Source organism: Xyrauchen texanus, chromosome 25 (assembly GCF_025860055.1).
Source record: "Xyrauchen texanus isolate HMW12.3.18 chromosome 25, RBS_HiC_50CHRs, whole genome shotgun sequence".
Taxonomy (NCBI): Eukaryota; Metazoa; Chordata; class Actinopteri; order Cypriniformes; family Catostomidae; genus Xyrauchen; species Xyrauchen texanus.
The window spans coordinates 13,013,472-13,031,016 of record NC_068300.1 but is presented as its reverse complement, the minus strand read 5'-3'; the positions used below and the strand labels follow the sequence as shown (position 1 = coordinate 13,031,016).

The 17,545-nt window shown below is 36.3% G+C and overlaps 2 protein-coding genes across 2 annotated transcripts; one reads left to right on the top strand and one right to left on the bottom strand.

The window, feature by feature from the left end:
* The first annotated feature begins 11 nt into the window (after positions 1-11).
* On the top strand, positions 12-7,249 carry LOC127618843 (pyridoxal phosphate homeostasis protein-like). Its single transcript, XM_052091488.1, has 8 exons — positions 12-147; positions 883-990; positions 1,129-1,164; positions 1,246-1,321; positions 1,522-1,662; positions 3,473-3,615; positions 5,784-5,882; positions 6,033-7,249. Exons 1-8 carry the CDS (start codon positions 58-60, stop codon positions 6,186-6,188), a joined length of 849 nt encoding a protein of 282 aa, XP_051947448.1. The 5' UTR covers positions 12-57; the 3' UTR covers positions 6,189-7,249.
* A 158-nt stretch (positions 7,250-7,407) lies between these two features.
* Positions 7,408-12,713, bottom strand: tmed4 (transmembrane p24 trafficking protein 4). The gene is made up of 5 exons (XM_052091632.1): positions 12,544-12,713; positions 11,875-11,975; positions 11,569-11,694; positions 9,624-9,770; positions 7,408-9,528 (listed from the first exon to the last, which is right to left on the bottom strand). The coding sequence occupies exons 1-5, from the start codon at positions 12,686-12,688 to the stop codon at positions 9,379-9,381; spliced, it is 669 nt and encodes a 222-aa protein (XP_051947592.1). The 5' UTR covers positions 12,689-12,713; the 3' UTR covers positions 7,408-9,378.
* Positions 12,714-17,545: the final 4,832 nt, after the last annotated feature.

The following is a 17,545-nucleotide window of genomic DNA, read 5'->3' as shown; positions in this document are numbered from 1 at the left end:
CCGGATATGTCGTTGAGATCACATGCTGTTATTGGTTCATAAGCTCGCGCTGAGGCTATGTGGAGAGTAGTGATGTCGGAGGAGGTTGGGAAGAAACTGCAGGTGGTGGTGGACCGAGTAAATCAAGCGGTTACCCGTCGCCCGAAGGTAAGTGTTACTTCGGTGTCATAAGTAAGGCATAGGAAATCAGCAGGTTTTTAAAATGTCATTAAACAAACTATCCTCTCCGTGCACGCGATGTTTTTTCACAGTAGGCTTATGTAACCATTTCAACCTTTACACATGCACAGACTCACACGAGCAGTCAAGATGGATATAGAAAATCATTGAAACACTTTTTGGGTCAAATAAAAATGTCAATGATATTGCAAGGCAACTGGCTTTCAGTTGTCTATATTAATGTGTATAGTATGTTACTTTTTCGCAAGGAGACATTTTACATAAAGCATTGAAATATAGAATCAGGCTTTTAGGGCTCACTCTCCAGCAAATAGTAATTGTATGAACTGTATTATACATTTATTGTCCTGTATTTTGTAGCGTGTGTGGCATACAAATAAGCAGTCAAATCTTTAGTGCAGTTTAGGTACAATATTCTGTGTATATTCAATATGATACAATATGTTGTCACTTGAAGGGTTTGTATGGAGTGTATCTGAGTTCTTGCAGAACAATTGTGAATTTTGTATACAATGCTTTTCTTCTGCATCGCACATGGCATGATATTTTTTGTATTTTATTGTTGTTTTCTGTATATCGTGTTCATACAGTAAAATGCTGCTTTACAGTATTAAACTGTTTCTGGTGTTGCAACCCAGCAATAAATAAAGTGTACTACTCTATTATAAGCCAGTCTTGTCTCTTGTCTCTTGTCTATTTCAGACGTTGCCATGTATAGCCCCTCGGCTGGTGGCGGTCAGTAAGACTAAACCCACAGAGATGGTGGTGGAAGCTTACAAACACGGACAACGAAACTTTGGAGAGAACTATGTGAGTAAACCACAAAGTATTCACATTCAACACCCATTAGGTAATTTTCTAACAGAGGTTGATATTGTGTTATAAACTACATTATGATTAATTTAAACCAAAGTGTAAGTTCATGTTGAATATCTGCTTATTCTACAGGTGAATGAACTTGTGGAGAAAGCCTCTCATCCCCAGGTATTTCAGAGAAATTGGATTGATAAAATGTCTTGATTGATATCAAAATTCTATTTATCCTTTTCTTTTTTTTCTTTTCAGATTTTGTCTTCGTGTCCTGAAATAAAATGGCATTTCATTGGTCACCTACAAAAGAATAATGTCAACAAACTCCTGGGTGAGCGAAGCAAAATAACAAACATCAAACTTGATTTAATTCTCGCTAGTCCATGTAACTTTACTTTTACACGTATTTGTATTAAAGTATTAGTATTATACTACAAGTATATTAGCATTCATATTCAGAATTGCATTACTTTCAGTCAGTTCCTCCAGTGGTGGATTTTGATTTTACACATTTATTATATTCATTCACAGTTGTTCCAAACCTGTATATGGTTGAAACCATCGACTCTGTGAAACTGGCTGAAAAAGTAAACAGCTCGTGGGAAAAGTTGAGAGCCGACAACACGCACCGGTTAAAGATTATGGTCCAGATCAACACCAGCGGAGAAGAAAGTGAGTATTCTGTGCTTTGATTGTCTCTTGTTAACATTAGCGCAAACTAGTGACAAATTAATTCACTGCATGGCTCCACTATTCCCTTTTTTTTTCTTTCTTTCTCCCTTTTGTCCCGAGTTTGGAATTCCCAATGTGCTCTTAAGTCCTCATGGTGGCGTAGTGACTCGCCTCAATCCGGGTGGCAGAGGACGAATCTTAGTTGTCTCCACGAGACTGTCAATACGCACATCTTATCGCGTGACTTGTTGAGCATGTTACCGCAGAGACGTAGCGCGGGTGTAGGCTTCACGCTATTCTCAACCGCATCAATGCACAACTCACCACGCATCTCAACGAGAGCGAGAACCACATTATAGCGACCACAAAGAGGTTAACCAAATGTGACTCCCCACGCTAGCAACCGGGCCAATTGGTTGTTTATGAAGCCTGACTGGATCACTCGGCACGCCCTGGATTCGAACTCATGACTCCAGGGGTGGTAGTCGCATGTCTTTATTTGTTGCAGTGGGGATTTCTTTAAGACCGCAAGGGAAGCTCAGCTTCCCCTATAATGTCAAAAAAATAATGGTCAAATATGTACTATTGTGTAAACAATTTATTGACTAAAAATGCGTTAGAACACGTTCATCTCGAAGACGAGTTCGTTCAGAATCAGCTACATTACATATAGCAGGTCGGCTGACTCGATTTACTTCTCATACATTCCCGTAGCGTCAGTGCATTTCCCTGTTGAAGCCGAGCGTCCATTGACTTCAATGGGGCTGCTCTGAACAGTTTTTTTCAGTGCTCGAAAATAGACGGTCATTGGATAAATGCTGCGATTATGTCCGCCCACGGACGCTCAGCGTCTCTGGGGTGAATGAGGAGTGGGCTGGCCCGGACTCCGGCTTCAGCGTGATGATTGGAGGATCTGTCGAAAGACTGCATCTCCTTTTGATTGACAGCGAATCTGTACTATAAGAAGTCACTGAAGCTATTTCAGCTCAGTCCCATCACGGATTTCTCAAGTGTAGTCGAAAGACAAACTGCTGCAACCTATTTCTTTATATTTGTTTGGCTGAAATTGCTAGTCAATTTGCATAATACATTTCACACAATTATACACCACATTCCTTGTTTCAGTTTTACCAAGTTTAATATATTTTGTTTTAGAGCGTTCGCTCGTTCGTTCGCTTCGTTCATACAGTAGGCTAGGCTAGCGTCGTACGGGTGAAACTGCGCACGATGGCAGACGGTGCTAATATTGTCGACCTGATTTTGGCGAAGCCATTTGAAAGTCTTCCTTACGAGGAAAAAATTAGAATTAAACAGCAGGGCAGATCAACACCTAAGATTGATTTAATGCAAAAAATAGGGTAAATAAGTTTATAATGTAGGCCGAAAATGAGCTTCCCCTCTTTGAAAGACCAGCAGCCGCCACTGATTTGTTGAGCTACCCAAGCCTAATTTTTTGTATTGCCTTTTCAACATTCGATGGCCTAAAAATCCACTTCAATTGAGTCTTTGCTTGTATCTACATTGTTCTTGTATAAAATCACCTCATGTGCCCACTTGAGGTGTTTTGTATAAACGTTCTAATCACCGTTTGGACTATCACACATTTTGCACAATGTTTTTACAAAAGAAAAAAAATAATCCATATCAAACACAGATATTTTTTTTCACTTTTGGATAAAAAATATTGTTTTTAAACTCCTAGTATGTCCATTTGTTACAAAACACATAAGCATGTTATTTTCTCAGTGTATCAGATGACTGTTTTTAAGAAACCTCAGCATGATTGCCTGGCTTGGGTGTCTTTCATCAGGCAAACACGGCTTGCCACCTGATGAGACCGTAAACACAGTGAAACACATCGGATCTCAGTGTCCTGCTCTTGACTTTGCCGGACTCATGACGATTGGCCGGTATGGTTATGACCTCAGTGAAGGCCCCAACCCTGACTTCCAGGTGCGTCAGATGAGCTGGATCAACCCCAGCCTGATATGATTACATTATTACTAGGGATGCATCTCAAACTTCATTTGAATAAGATTGAGTCTTAAATCCCAAGATCGAGCTTTAACTCTATGGAGCAATGCAAGTAAATCACTGATATATGCGACCAAATTTTGTTCTACGTGACTAAACGTGTCTGTGATTAGCAACTGGCTGGTAAATGTTCAAATTTCACTAGCAAGTGATTGAGTAATAGATTGGCGAACAAGTTTAAGACTGATAGCATTTCACTGTGTGTTGAGAGTAAAAGTTTGATTTGCGTGTCCATAGACAAGATCTACAAAATCAGTTTGCCAATGAAATGTATCTTAATACCGTTTCTGGTCTTTACTGTCAGTTGTTGATAAAAATAAAAAATATAGAAGCATTTCATTCCAATCTCACACAGCACAGATGCGTTAAAGCCGTGTGACTCCACTCTCATTAATATGCACTCAACAAAAACACTTCTGTGAGACACTTGCTGAACTGCCGCAATTCTAAAAGGCTGTACCTTATTGGCACGTGTTCTACAAATCAATGCTTGTAAATAGTGCAAATTAAGCATGTAAACAATAAACCTGTAACGATATGTATATTAGGGCTGGGAAATTTAACATGTTAATTTCTGCTAAATTAATAGTTGACTGTTTAATGCCTTTAAAAACTTCACTAATGATTTCCCCCAAAATTGGCATATATACATTTCCAGGAGGTACATGTTTGACTCGACTGCACAGAAACTGATTGTGTGGAGCAGTGCACGCCTGTGCATGTCCCGGGCATAATAAACATGAGAGAGAATGTACTGTAGAGATAATTGAGACTTCACCCACATGCAGTAAGCCAGGTGTGGGAGAGATATGGGCAAGCTGCCGTATCTTTTCGTAATGCTTGAAAACAGCCAGAAAAAATTATAGTTTTGAGATTTTAAACTTCAGCAAATTAAACTCCAACGTTCAATTTGTTTTATATCTGTATGTATTGTGTTTAATAATGCATTGACAATGTACCCTTAATTTTATCTTGCCAATAAATGCTTGATTATAAGTGTAATTGGCCCATTTGATCCTTAAAACATCCACTGTCAAATGGCAGATTTGGCCAAACTTTTAATTTCAGCATGTCCAGTGATTTTTATGGCATGCATACACTTGTATCAAAGATTTATACTTGTAAAAATTGTCTTAACTCTATCCGGGGGAAAAAAAAAATACCTGACTATTTTAATGTACATATTTAAATAAATGATGACTTAACCAATTTCTTTTAGGTTCTTTGAGGCAAAGTATGAAGTAAATACATTTATACATTTAAGTTTGTTTTAATGTATCATGATTAATTGTGATTTAATCACAGAGAACGGTGCAATGAATTTGTTTTAAAAAATTATCTATTCCTAATGTGTATATACCGTATGCAATTTCAAGACATCACTTTATAGATGGGATACATGGATTTGTACATTTTTAAAAAGCTAAAATGTGACCGAAAAGCTGATTTAAAATAAATTTGTGAAATAAATATTTTCTTAATGCTCTTAAGTTAGAAGGTTCTGTGTTTAATTAACAGCATTAGCTGAGAGCATTTCTGTCATTTGCTAGCAAAATGGACACTGAAATGTATATTAAGTGAGATCGAATCGGGAAATCTGTATTAATACCCAATCCCAATTATTACATTACAGTTTTACATTAGAAATGCTAATATATATATATAAATTAGGGAAAAATATGCTAGTCCACTATATTGTGTAGTCTGATTTTATAGTGTACAACTGTAAACTAGCCACTGTTATACTGACCCTACTGCAATGCAGTAATAGCATCTTTAAAAAAGATGCAGATTGCAGCTTAGTTTACAAAAGTCTGATAAAGCTTAATTTATTTAAGTCTAATGAAATTATACTTTTGACCGCTATTACTGCTTTAGGGATGCATGAGAACGTTAGATGTTTCAGATGTAGATTTATTTGTTTTTTGTGGCATTAACTACAATAGGAAAAGTTAACGACAGAGTGATTTAGGAAACAACCATAGTTTTAAATTTGGTTTAGTTAATTTTCATTTGTGAAGGAAGGATGTCACATCATAGTATGGGACATGTAAGTAGGTATATGAACATGTACAAATTATGTGTAGATGCTGCTGAAACGTCGTGAAGAAGTTTGTGAGAGTCTGAAGATCCCAGAAGACCAGGTTGAGCTCAGTATGGGCATGTCCACTGACTTTGAACATGCGGTAGGTAAACCTCTTTATTTCTGCTTTTAATGGCACCTGTGTTGCAAACCAAAAAATTGGTTTTACATGTGGACTTATGATATATTTTTCAATAAATTTGAATACTTTGCATAATTAATTACGAGAAATGTATAATGTTTCTCCAATTAGATTGAGGTGGGCTCCACCAACATACGTGTCGGTAGCACTATTTTCGGGACCCGAGAATACCCAAACACTCCAACTCCCAGTCCCGAGAAAAAGCCAAAGGTCGTATGTGAGGAAGCAGCTAAAAACATGAACAGACTCGCCATCAAAGATCAATGAATAATGGAAAAAGGTTACTGATCTACATCTTAGCTTTTATACTGGACCTCTTGTGCAATTCTCCCAAATGACTGGGCCCACCATTCACCAGTCAAGAGCCTTTGATAAGTCTTAATACTATTGCTGCTGACCTGGTCTTCTGAGCTGAAAAAACTAGAAAGATTTATGGAACGTCAAATGTAATAACTGGAATACTAAATTTACTTCCTGAAGGTGTTGTTTTTTATTATGGAAAGATCTCCTAAAGTGTCCTCCACAACGTGTAGATATCTGGTAAAACCTCAAACATGCTTTCAAATTTGATTTTAGACAGATACAGGGTCAGCTGATGCTCTGTTTTTTTTGTGCCAATTGTAGTTTGCGTTGTTTAATTAATGTGAGGTATCATTTCAGTAATTTGAGGTTAAATGTTATAAATAATAACCCATTTTACATCTAAATAAATTAACAAATGTTTTACTTTTGTTCATAGGAGTGTGTAGGTATATTTTGTCTGTGTGTTGTTTGTGTACGGTGACTCCCTCTCAGAATATTTGTGACATCATAGTTGTAAATGACAAATGGTACACTTATAGTATTGTTTAATTATCCACTTCTTGCTGTGAAAGATAAGCCATATCTGGACTGAAACGTGTGTGTGTGTGTGTGTGTGTGTGTGTGTGTGTGTGTTTCTCTAATTCATATAGTATTCTCCATATCACTCTTAACATGTGTTGAAACTGAACACTGATTAACAACCACATTGATTTGAATATATGGAACAGGATATAAATATCTATGAGCCGAAGTGATAAAACTGCAGAGAGGAAAATTTTTGAGTCTAGGAAAAACTGAGCATCTGAGGCTTTTTACTATGCAAGGAGAGTGCATGTTGGATGCTTGTTCAGGAGTCATTTTTCTTTATTTCTTTGATTTAATGCAGTGCGGTGTCAGACTTAAGGTTATTATTTGCATTTGTAGTCCATTGTGAAAAGCAAAACCGAAATTTAACTTTTTTTTTTTTTTTCTTATGTATTGTCAAATAAAAACATAGTTGTACATAAATATTTACCAAATAAAATGAGAAATGTAATAGTTGTGTGTGTGGCATATATAGTTCATGTTTGCTGTACTCAAATGTTGTTTTTTATTTTGTATGATATTCTGGAAAAGAGGAAATTTCACTCCATGATTCAACAGCTTGAATTATAGTGAAATGAGGACAAACAATTTTTGGGAATTAAATGAAAGACATTTAATTCAAATGAACATTCAACAGTGTTTTCAGAACCCATCTGCAACAATGATGAAGGGTGATGATAAATGTAAAGTACTGTAGTACCATGTCTAGTATGTGCATGCACTCTCTGCTCCAATATACACCATTTATTACAAAGATCAAATGTCACCGTTGACAACGCTGAGCTGCATCATAACCTTCAACAATTTACATCACATGGAGAATGTTGTCATTTTCACCTCACAAACATCATCTTCAAAGGGATATTTCACCCCAAAATTCAAATTCTCTCATTTATTCACCCTCATGATATTCTTTTTTTCTGCTGAACACAAACAAAATATTTTTATAATGAAATCTCTGCTCTGCTGGTCCATACAATGCAAGTGAATGGTGACCAGAACTTTGAAAGTCCAAAAAGCACAAAGGCAGCATAAACGTAATCCATACAACTACAGAGGTTAAATGCATGTCATAAGTGTTATGATAGGTGTGGATGAGAAACGGATACATATTTAAGTCCTTTTCTGCCCACTAGGTGGCGATATACATAAAGAATGCAAATTGCCCACATTTTTATTTTTTTTTAAGTTTTCTAGTAAAATAAAGGACAAATATTGATCCGTTTCTCACCCACACTTGCATCGCTTTTGAAGACATGGATTTAATCATGAGTCTTATGGATTACGTTTATGATGCATTTATGTGCTTTTTGGACCTTCATTGTTCTGGCCACCATTCACTTGCATTGTATGGACCTACAGAGAAGAAAATCATACACATTTGGGATGGCATAAGGGTGAGTAATTGATGCAATAATTGTCATTTTTAGGTGAAGTAACTATAAATATAGACAACAGACAGTCTTGGGATTGAAGAAAAACCCTGAAAACATTTTACATTTATTTTTCAACACAAATTCCTGCTTATTGAGTCTATTGAAATTATATTTCAAACCGGTGGTCCATTCAGTAAATAAATAAATCACAAAAACAAGAAACAGTACATTTATAACAGAAACAGTTCATCTAGATTTAGTAAACCCTGTTAAACAAAATTAAAATAAATATGCATTTATTTTTGGTCAAAATAGATACAAATTTCAGCTAGAATCAATTATGGTCAGGATATAAAACTACTTGTATAGGATATCAAGCCTATTTCAAAGTATATAAATGTTTTAAAGACAGAAAAGCAGAGGGTGTGAAAACAAAGCTACAGATTTTAATATACCTGAATAAAATACATACAGTATGTAAAAAGGGCAGAAATGTTGAAATGAATAGCTGGCTTGATTCTTCACATTTTTTAGTTAAAAACAAATCTAAAAGTGAACAGTAATTTCCATGCACCCATAACAATCATCACCTTAAAGGAATACCATTAATTTCCTTCTCATTTCAGACGTTTTAGTAATAATACCTTTGTACCTTTGTAACTTGATGCGACATCCTAAATTATAAGCAATTATTATGATCGTGATTAATTCATGATAAATATAATTAGGTTTTAAGGGCTAATACATACAGTTGGATACAGCAGAATAAAGCCATCTAACAAGGGAGGTTAAAGAGATAGTTCACCCAAAACATAGAGTTGTCATCATTCACTCACCCTCGTGTTGTTCCATCTGCATTATTTTTCCATACAATAAAAGTGAATGGTGACTGAGGCTAACATTCTGCCTAGCATGTCCTTTAGTGTTCCACACAAGAAAGAAAGTCATACGTGTTTGGAACAACATCAGGGTGAGTAAAAATATTTAGGTGAACTATCCCTTTAATATTCTGCACATTAAAGACTAAATTCAACTTCTTGCATCTGAAAGTCCTTTTGTGTTGTGAAATCTCTGAGTTTATCTGCTTAAGCTAAAGTTGAACCAAACGGAATAGTTTGAAAAAAAAAAATGCTGGAATGAAGCATTGAGTGTTTCCATGCTCGAGCTCACATCTCTGTAGATCTGTCTGTTCTTCAGACCAGCTTTTTGGCCTCAAAGAAGCTCTTGAGATGTCTCATTTGCCAGATGCCGGTGATGATGAGGATGATGGTCTGAGCGATAGACCACCAGAGAACGCGCTGGTTCGTGCTCTCGCTGGTCATTCTGAAACGTTCCTCACGGTACTGGAGAAAGACAACTGTATGTTAGAGCAGAACAACCCTCTATAGGATTGATCACATGTGCAAGAGGATGTCAGCTATATCTAATTGACACTCACCCTCTGATAGTTCTGCTCTTTCTGGATTTGTTCCACCTGGTCCAGAAGCTGTCTGGCTCTCAGCTGCAGCTCAGTCAGCTTGTCTTTGGCGGCGATCTCTGGGTAGTTGTTGGTGTGCTCACCAACCTGAATGTCCAGGTACACCCTCTGCAGGACAGTATGAGTTACGTTTGTTTGTGTAAGGCCATGCCAGCTTAGTGTCAAGAAAAAGTATGTGAACCCTTTGGAATAAGCTGGTTTTCTGCATTAGTTGGCCATAAAATGTGATCTCATCTTCAGCAAAGTTACAAGTATAGACAAACCCAATGTGCTTAAGCAAACAATTATAACCTTTTATGTCTTTACTGAACACATCCCATTAAACATTTACAGTGCTGTGGAAAAAGCAAGTGAAGCCTTGGATTTAATAACTGGTGAATCCTCCTTTGGCAGAAATGACCTCAACCAAGCATTTCTGGTAGCTGCGGATTAGACCTACACAACTTTCAGAAGGAATTTTGGACCATTCTTCCTTACAGAACTACTTCAGCTCAGCCATATTCTTAGGATGTCTGGTATGAATGGCTCTCTTGAGGTCATTCCTCAGCATCTTTATTGGATTAAAGTCTGGGCTCTGACCGGGCCAATCCAAAAGGTGGATTTTCGTTTTTTTGAAGCCATTCTATAGTGGATTTATTTCAGTGTTTAGGGCCACTTTCCTGCTGCATCACCCAGCTTCTACTGAGCTTCAGCTGGCGCAAAGCCACCCTGACATTATCCTGTAGGATATCTTAATAAACTGTTTCCCTCGATGATGTCAAGCAGGAAAGGCCCGAAGCAGCAAAGCAGCCACAAATCATGATGCTCCATTTACCACACTTCATGTTGGGATGACATTTTCATATGTAGTGCTGCTTTTTTCCCCAAACAATTCAACCTTAGTTTCATCAGTCCAAAAAACATTGTCCCAGTAGCATTATGGAGCGTCAAATTGGTCTTTGGCAAACTTAAGGTGCGTAGCAATATTTATTTTGGAAAGCACCAGCTTCCTTCATGGTGTCCAGCCATGGACACTGAGCCTGTTTAATGGTTTCTGTGTAACAGACTCATGAACAGAGATGCCGACCAGTTCCAGTGACTCCAAGTCTTCAAGTCAAGGCTGTCACTCAAGGGTTCTTTTTTTACTCATTGAGCATTCTGCCATGTGCCCTTTGAGTCATCTTGGCTGAACAGCCACTTCTGGGGAAAGTAGCCTCAGTACTAAATCGTCTCCATTTATTGAAAATTTGTCTAACTGTGGTTAGATGAATATATAAGCTCTTCGAGTTAACTTTGTACCCCATTCCAGCTTTATGCAAAGCAACAATTCTTTATCGTAGGTCTTCTGAGATCTTTTTTGCGAGGCATGGTCCACATCAGCAGATGCTTCTTGTGAATAGCAAACTTAAAATGTTTGAGTGCTTTTTATAAGTCAAAGTCGCCCTAACCCACACCTCCTATCTTGTTTCATTATTGGAAGCCAGGTTTGCCAACTCCTGACTTTAGCTTATGTTAACGTCATTAGCCTGGGGGTACACATACTTTTTCCAACCTACACTGAATGTTTGAATGATGTATTCAATATGTAAAATAAAAATACAAAAATGTGTGTGATATTAGTTCAAACAGATTGTGTTTGTTCATTATTGTAACTTAGATGAAGATCAAACCAGATTTTAAGACGGGTTTATACATAAATGCAAATAATTCCACAGGGTTCACATTTTTTCTTGCCACTATATGGTTATATTCATGGTAAAATCCATGTTAAAACATATAAACAGGTATAAGAACTCAAAAACCTACAGTATATAACATTTTTAAGATCCAATCGGGATCTGTGAATGACCCGAGCCTGTGTTGAATTGGGGTCACTCACAAATAAACAGTGGAGATAAAGTTTCTACACTATAAATTAAAATCATACCAGTTTTCCACCAGTGAACAGCACCATCTTGGTAGAGTTGGAGTGAAGGCAAATTTGATGCTCGCCTGGCGTGTGGGATGTAAAGGTAAAGCGGCCATCTGAGCCATACTGACGAGAAAGAATGATCTAAAATAAACAGAGAGAGAACATGCACAATCATCTCGAAATGGGCAGCACTATATGCTGACATATCTGTAAAATCCCAAATATCTTTGAATAAAAGTCACAGAATAGACAGAAGTAAGCATAATTCCATGCACCACATGGCAGATAGTGTCAAAAGAAAAAAAAAAAGAGTGAGCATACCTTCGACTCAGGATCTTTGATTTCCACATGCATGCCTAAACCAGGGGTGGATGGGAGAAAAGAGCCAGCCTGTTTGTCCCAAAGTTGTGTTTTGTATTTTCCTACACAGGGAACACACAAATGAGACCCAACGTGTTATGATAAGGGTACCAGAATACACAACAGGGAGATGATGTGGGCTTTTGGATGAATCCATAAAAAGAACCAAAAAAGACAGAAACACATCAGAATAACAGGATCTGATTATTGCTGTTATTATAATAAGCATTCCACTGTACAGTATACCCTATAATATATAGAGTCATATAGATTGACAGTTGCATGCATACTTATTATTTCTAATTACTGAAAACAAACAATAAATCCAGGCTGCAAGTCAGAAGGTGTTGGCAGGATGGAACTGGTTGCACCTGTCTCTCAGGCACCCAACCAGGATGTTGCACCTGCCACATCCTTGATCATGCTGGTATTAACGACTGCCCTCGATTATAAGGACGTTTGTGTGTTAATCAGATGCAAAGAGCAGATATAATTTCAGAACAGTTATTTTCAATATAAGGTGTAAAATGGGACATGCATTTAATTATTCTATTGAAAAGACAAGCTGGATAAATCAGCTAACCGACAAAGCTAACCGATCACAGAGAGCCGATCTGACAATTAACTTACCAATCACCATGGTTTCATCAGGTATTTCTTCTATGAAGCATTTCTTCTCTGTCTCTCCGATGTGGAAATAAAGTGCTTGGCTTGGAGAAAGCCAAACAAATAGTAGCAAAAAACCGATACAATACACCACCGCCTTCATTTCCATCCAAATCTCTCTTCACTCACTCCAGGGCTAGGAATCGATTTCAGAGTGACTCGATACTCTCTCCTTTCTCAACATGGAGTTTCAAAATAAAAGTCACGTCCTGTTCTTGGGTGGCATTTCTGCAACGCTAAAGATGATTCTGAGAATTATTTTTTTATTAAAACATCTAGAAACAATTCTATTAATTTGTAAAACACTTTGAGAAGTCACTTGAAAAGAGCTCTTTTGTTTTGTGGCATAATGTTGATTACCACAAAAAAAAATATATATTTTGACACTTCCCTCCTTTTCTTAAAAAAAAAAAAAAAAGAGCAAAACCTAAGGTTACAGTGAGGCACTTACAATAGAAGTGAATGGTGCCATTTTTTGGTGGGTTAAAAACCTGAAATGTGAAGCTTATAATTATATAAAAGCACTTACATTAAAGGTGCACTCAGTAATTTGTCCGCACATGGGGGCTGCCATTTTAAAATCAAATGACCAGCCAAATACTACTGGCTTAATCTCAGTAAGTCCTGTTATTTGACACTTTCACTCATTGATTAAAGTAATCATGGCTGACTATGAATACTACATTTCTACAACAGCATCTGAAACTGAAAACTATTGATTTTAAATTATGCTGCATCCAAGCCGCTATAGGTGTCAGTGTAATTCCAAGATGACACGAAGACAAAAGTTACTGAGTGCATTTTAATCACTCTAAAATCATGTTAACATGCATATTGTTTACGTCTTGTGGTTAGCTTTTACTTTTTTTTAAGAAAAGGAGGGGCAAAGTTCATTTTTGTGGAAATCATTATAATGCCACTATATGCTGTCAGTTGAGTTTAACTTGTATTGCAACTGAGATATTCCTTTAAACATCAGTAATAATCATCATCATCATCAAATCAATAATAATAATAATAATAATTATTATTATTATTAAATCAATTTTAAAACTGGAGATCGCCAAAAATAATAATTAAAAAAAAAGTATTATCCCAAGGAATCCCAAGTGTTAAAAATCTATTTGATAATAATAATACAAGTAATAACATTATTATAAATATCATTATTATTAGGGATGCCAGTTTTAAAAATCAAAATTTTTGGTTTTAATGCTTTATAATAACTTTCATGAAAATGTTTATATTATTATTATATTATGACTAATATTATTAGAGCCAATAAAGTTTATAATATCATTAGATCATGCACTTTTTAAAAGTTAGAAATGTCATGTATTTTTTTGAGGATAACCTTTACTTTAAAACTGCAGTTAGTGTAGGCAGCAAACAGAATCCCCTCAGGGCAGTGTAATGGAGGTGCCAGTTCTTTTGTGCTCATTTGCCTTTGCCTGTTACTCCACTGTTGAAGGTTTCAGAACCTGTGAAGCAGGCAGAGCGATGTAGCTCATGAAGAAGAGAGAAAGAGAGCGAGAACAGAAGATTGCATAGGCAAGAAACACAAACAACACAACCAAAAACAAAAGCAAATATAAACACACTGACACTGACCCAGCAAGCTGTCCCAACGGCATGTCACTTTTGTTACGTCTTCAAAGTGTAGATATGCCTCTATAGTTCAAAAAATTGAATTAATGCAATATTTAGAGCATTTCAGCAAAGTATTGCTCAACCCAGATAATACATTTATTATTAATGAAATTTAGAAACTATAATAAATCTGTCATAGATGTAATAAAAAACTTTGACCCCTTCACTCTGACAGATTATTTCATTTTAATATTATAACTTTTCACCTAATTAACACAGCTTGAGTTGTTGACGAGCAGTGTGAAATGTTAAACTTAAATTAAAACTGTGTTGAACAACTTTTTTTCCTGTTCTATATGATATCATATTAAGTAAAGGAAAAATAATACTCTTTTAAAAATCTATTTGTCACTCTGCAGGTCTATTGAGGCAAACTGCAAAATAGTGTAATTGAATTGTTGACTTGTTGCAGCACCTAAAATAAATGCTTTCCTTATACATATGAGAATGTTTTTAGACTGTTAACCTAATATCTGTTAACCCTATATCTTCCATGGCATTTGTCAACTGGCCCTCTAGTTTTACTTACTATAGTCAAATCAGGGAAAATGATTGTGAGAAATTTGCATTATATTATGTTTATCAGATCATTAGTCATGAGTACACTTAACTAGAACTGTCATTAAAATGAGGCTAATTCATGTATGTGAAAAATGGATATTCTCTCATCATTCATTCACCCTCATACCATCCCAAAAGTATATGACTGTCTTTCATCTGCAGGACACAAATGAAGATTTTTAGAAGTATATCTAAGCTCTGTATGTACATAGAATGGTGACCAAAACTTTGAAACTCCAAAAATCACATAAATGCAGCATAAAAGTAATCCATAAGACTTCCGTTGTTTAATCAATGTTTTCTTAAGCGATCCAATCAGTTTTGGGTGAGGACAGACCAAAACATAGCTCATTTTTCACTGTACATCTTGCCAATGCAGTCTGTAGGCACGATCATCATTTCAAGCTTGGTTACACTTCCTAGTGCTTGAGCCATGCGCAGGCACTAGATGGCGCTATAGGAAGTGTAATTGAGCTTGAAATCATGATCGGTAAGGGGTTGCTGATGTCAAGATATATTAAGAGTTATAGTTTGGTCTGTTCTTACCCAGAACCGATTGGATTGCTTCAGAAGACATAAATTAAAACCACTGGAGGCTTATGTGGTACTTTTAGGCTGCCTTTATGTGCTTTTTGGAGCTTCAAAGTTTTAGTCATTAAGGCATGAGGGTGAGTAAATGATGAATTTTCATCTTTGTGTGAACTATCCCTTGAATGCAAAACATCTCCCCAAACTGAAGTTCACATTTCATTTTCCAGGACAACATGATGAAGAACATTGATATGAAGTCCTCGGCTCACTATGATGCTGTGGAGCAAGACCTCAAATCAAGCACTGTGGTTAAGCAAACATTAGAAATGGACTAATATGATTCATAGCATAGCATAGCAGGTAACCCCTTTGAATTATACATTTAGCCTGTTATACGTATTTTCAATGTTAAATCTGTTTCTGATTTTGTTGCTCTCTGGAGGTCTCATGACTCTGAATGACATGAAAGAAAGCAGGATGCTCGGTCAAAGAACATGAGAAACAGCTTGCCAAGAATGAGCAATCAAAAGAGTTACAGCTGTAAGCCATTTCTTCCCCTGCTTTAATTGATTTATTTTCTCAGTATGAATCAGACTGAGTTTCTAATGGCATTTTTGTAAATCCCTTTTATGTGACTTAAGTATTGGTGTTGTATAGTACAGCTTTTCATCCTATCTGCATCCTGGCCCATTAATCAATTTGTTTTTATCCGCTGTTCTGTTTAAAATCAGTGTGAGGTTTGATATTAAAACTTTACATTTGGTCTGTTCTTGAAGGAAACTGGAAAAACAGACGGAGAAAAAAGAAGAACAAAAGAAGAGTCAGTTTATCCTTCAATCCGGATGAAGGAGAGGAAGAGGAAATTGAAGAGAAGATATGTATGGGACATCATTAAAGAGATAGTTCACCCAGCCATCATTTACACACCCTTGTGTTGTTCCAAACAACACACTAGGGTAATGTCCCAAGCAGCTTTGTTTTCCATACACTAAGACTTGTAGCTGTGGTTACCATTCACTTTCATTGTATGGAGAAAAAAAAGCAGCTTGGACATTCTGCTAGATAACTTCTTTTATGTGACTAAATGATGACAGTTTTCATTAACAGTAATGGTGAAATGTGTATTATTGTGTTTACCTGACCTACCTATAAACAAGAACAAACTAGGGAAAACCTCAGATGTTGACACAAGTTTCCTGCCAGACAGGGACAGAGAGGTACACATCTTGCTCTCTATTATGTAGTAACACGTGTATAGCCAATCCATACCCAATAATCCAACAGCTGCTGCATATAATAGATGATACAGATAAATAAAGTTATTCAATCAGATAAAGAATTGCTGTTGCATTTAAAGCTGAAAAGTGTTGTGTGATTTTCTTAAATACTCCCAATTAAACACCTCTTTTTAGGGTGCTGAACATAATATACAGTAGCTCAATTAAAGCCATATGAATAGTTGTATTTTTCTTTGGCTGGTTTCCATAAAGGATCAATGAAGCATGGTAATTAAGATCCTTAAATCTGATAGGTCCACAGTACTGTAAATTGTCATGAACATTTTGTTAGTACTTGTACAATGGACATATGATATGTACATCACCCAGGGATGCTTTTTAAACAATATTGAAGGAGTTCTCATCTATGTTGGGCACTTATTGGCTGCTTTTCTTTATTATTTGGTCCAAGTCATCAATTTCCAAAACTTTTTTAAATTCAATTTTAGTTTTGTAATGAAATAAATGAATATGGTGGCACAATTATATTTTTGTCTACAAAACTCATTTCAAACATTTAAGCATACGCCTTCAGATCAAAAGATTTTTAAGATCATGTGAAACATTTCAGTCAAGTGTTTCAAAACTTTTGACTGGTAGTGTGTCAACAGTTCTGTTAAAGATCTGTTTAGGAACATAACAGTTACACCCATTTTCACCTGTCTTTCACATGTCAGTACTTTATCAACATTTGTCATTTTTAAAATCTGTTCTGATTTACAGAACACTTCACATATTACTTCTTAAAGGTGCAATATGTAACAATTTCCATATAATATTCACCTTTTTTTGCCAATGTGTGAACGGCTTGTAATGCAATTAAAAAAATTAGCCCTTCTCGGACTTCCTAGATTGCCTACTAAAGCCTGTAGACTGATTTTCATGCGAAGGGAGAGGGTCGATTTTGCCAGGAAAATCCAAAGGATGTGATGTTTATGCGTGCTCCC

What these genes read in the sequence shown, in the direction of transcription:
- LOC127618843 (XM_052091488.1), top strand. Translation starts at nt 58, where the DNA reads ATGTGGAGAGTAGTGATGTCGGAGGAGGTTGGGAAGAAACTGCAGGTG. An exon ending in GAAACTTTGGAGAGAACTAT is followed by an intron (nt 991 to 1,128) that starts GTGAGTAAACCA and finishes CTTATTCTACAG; the next exon opens with GTGAATGAACTTGTGGAGAA. An exon ending in TAATGTCAACAAACTCCTGG is followed by an intron (nt 1,322 to 1,521) that starts GTGAGCGAAGCA and finishes ATTCATTCACAG; the next exon opens with TTGTTCCAAACCTGTATATG.
- tmed4 (XM_052091632.1), bottom strand. Translation starts at nt 12,688, where the DNA reads ATGGAAATGAAGGCGGTGGTGTATTGTATCGGTTTTTTGCTACTATTT. An exon ending in TGATGAAACCATGGTGATTG is followed by an intron (nt 11,976 to 12,543) that starts GTAAGTTAATTG and finishes TTCCCTGTGTAG; the next exon opens with GAAAATACAAAACACAACTT. An exon ending in TCAAAGATCCTGAGTCGAAG is followed by an intron (nt 11,695 to 11,874) that starts GTATGCTCACTC and finishes TGTTTATTTTAG; the next exon opens with ATCATTCTTTCTCGTCAGTA.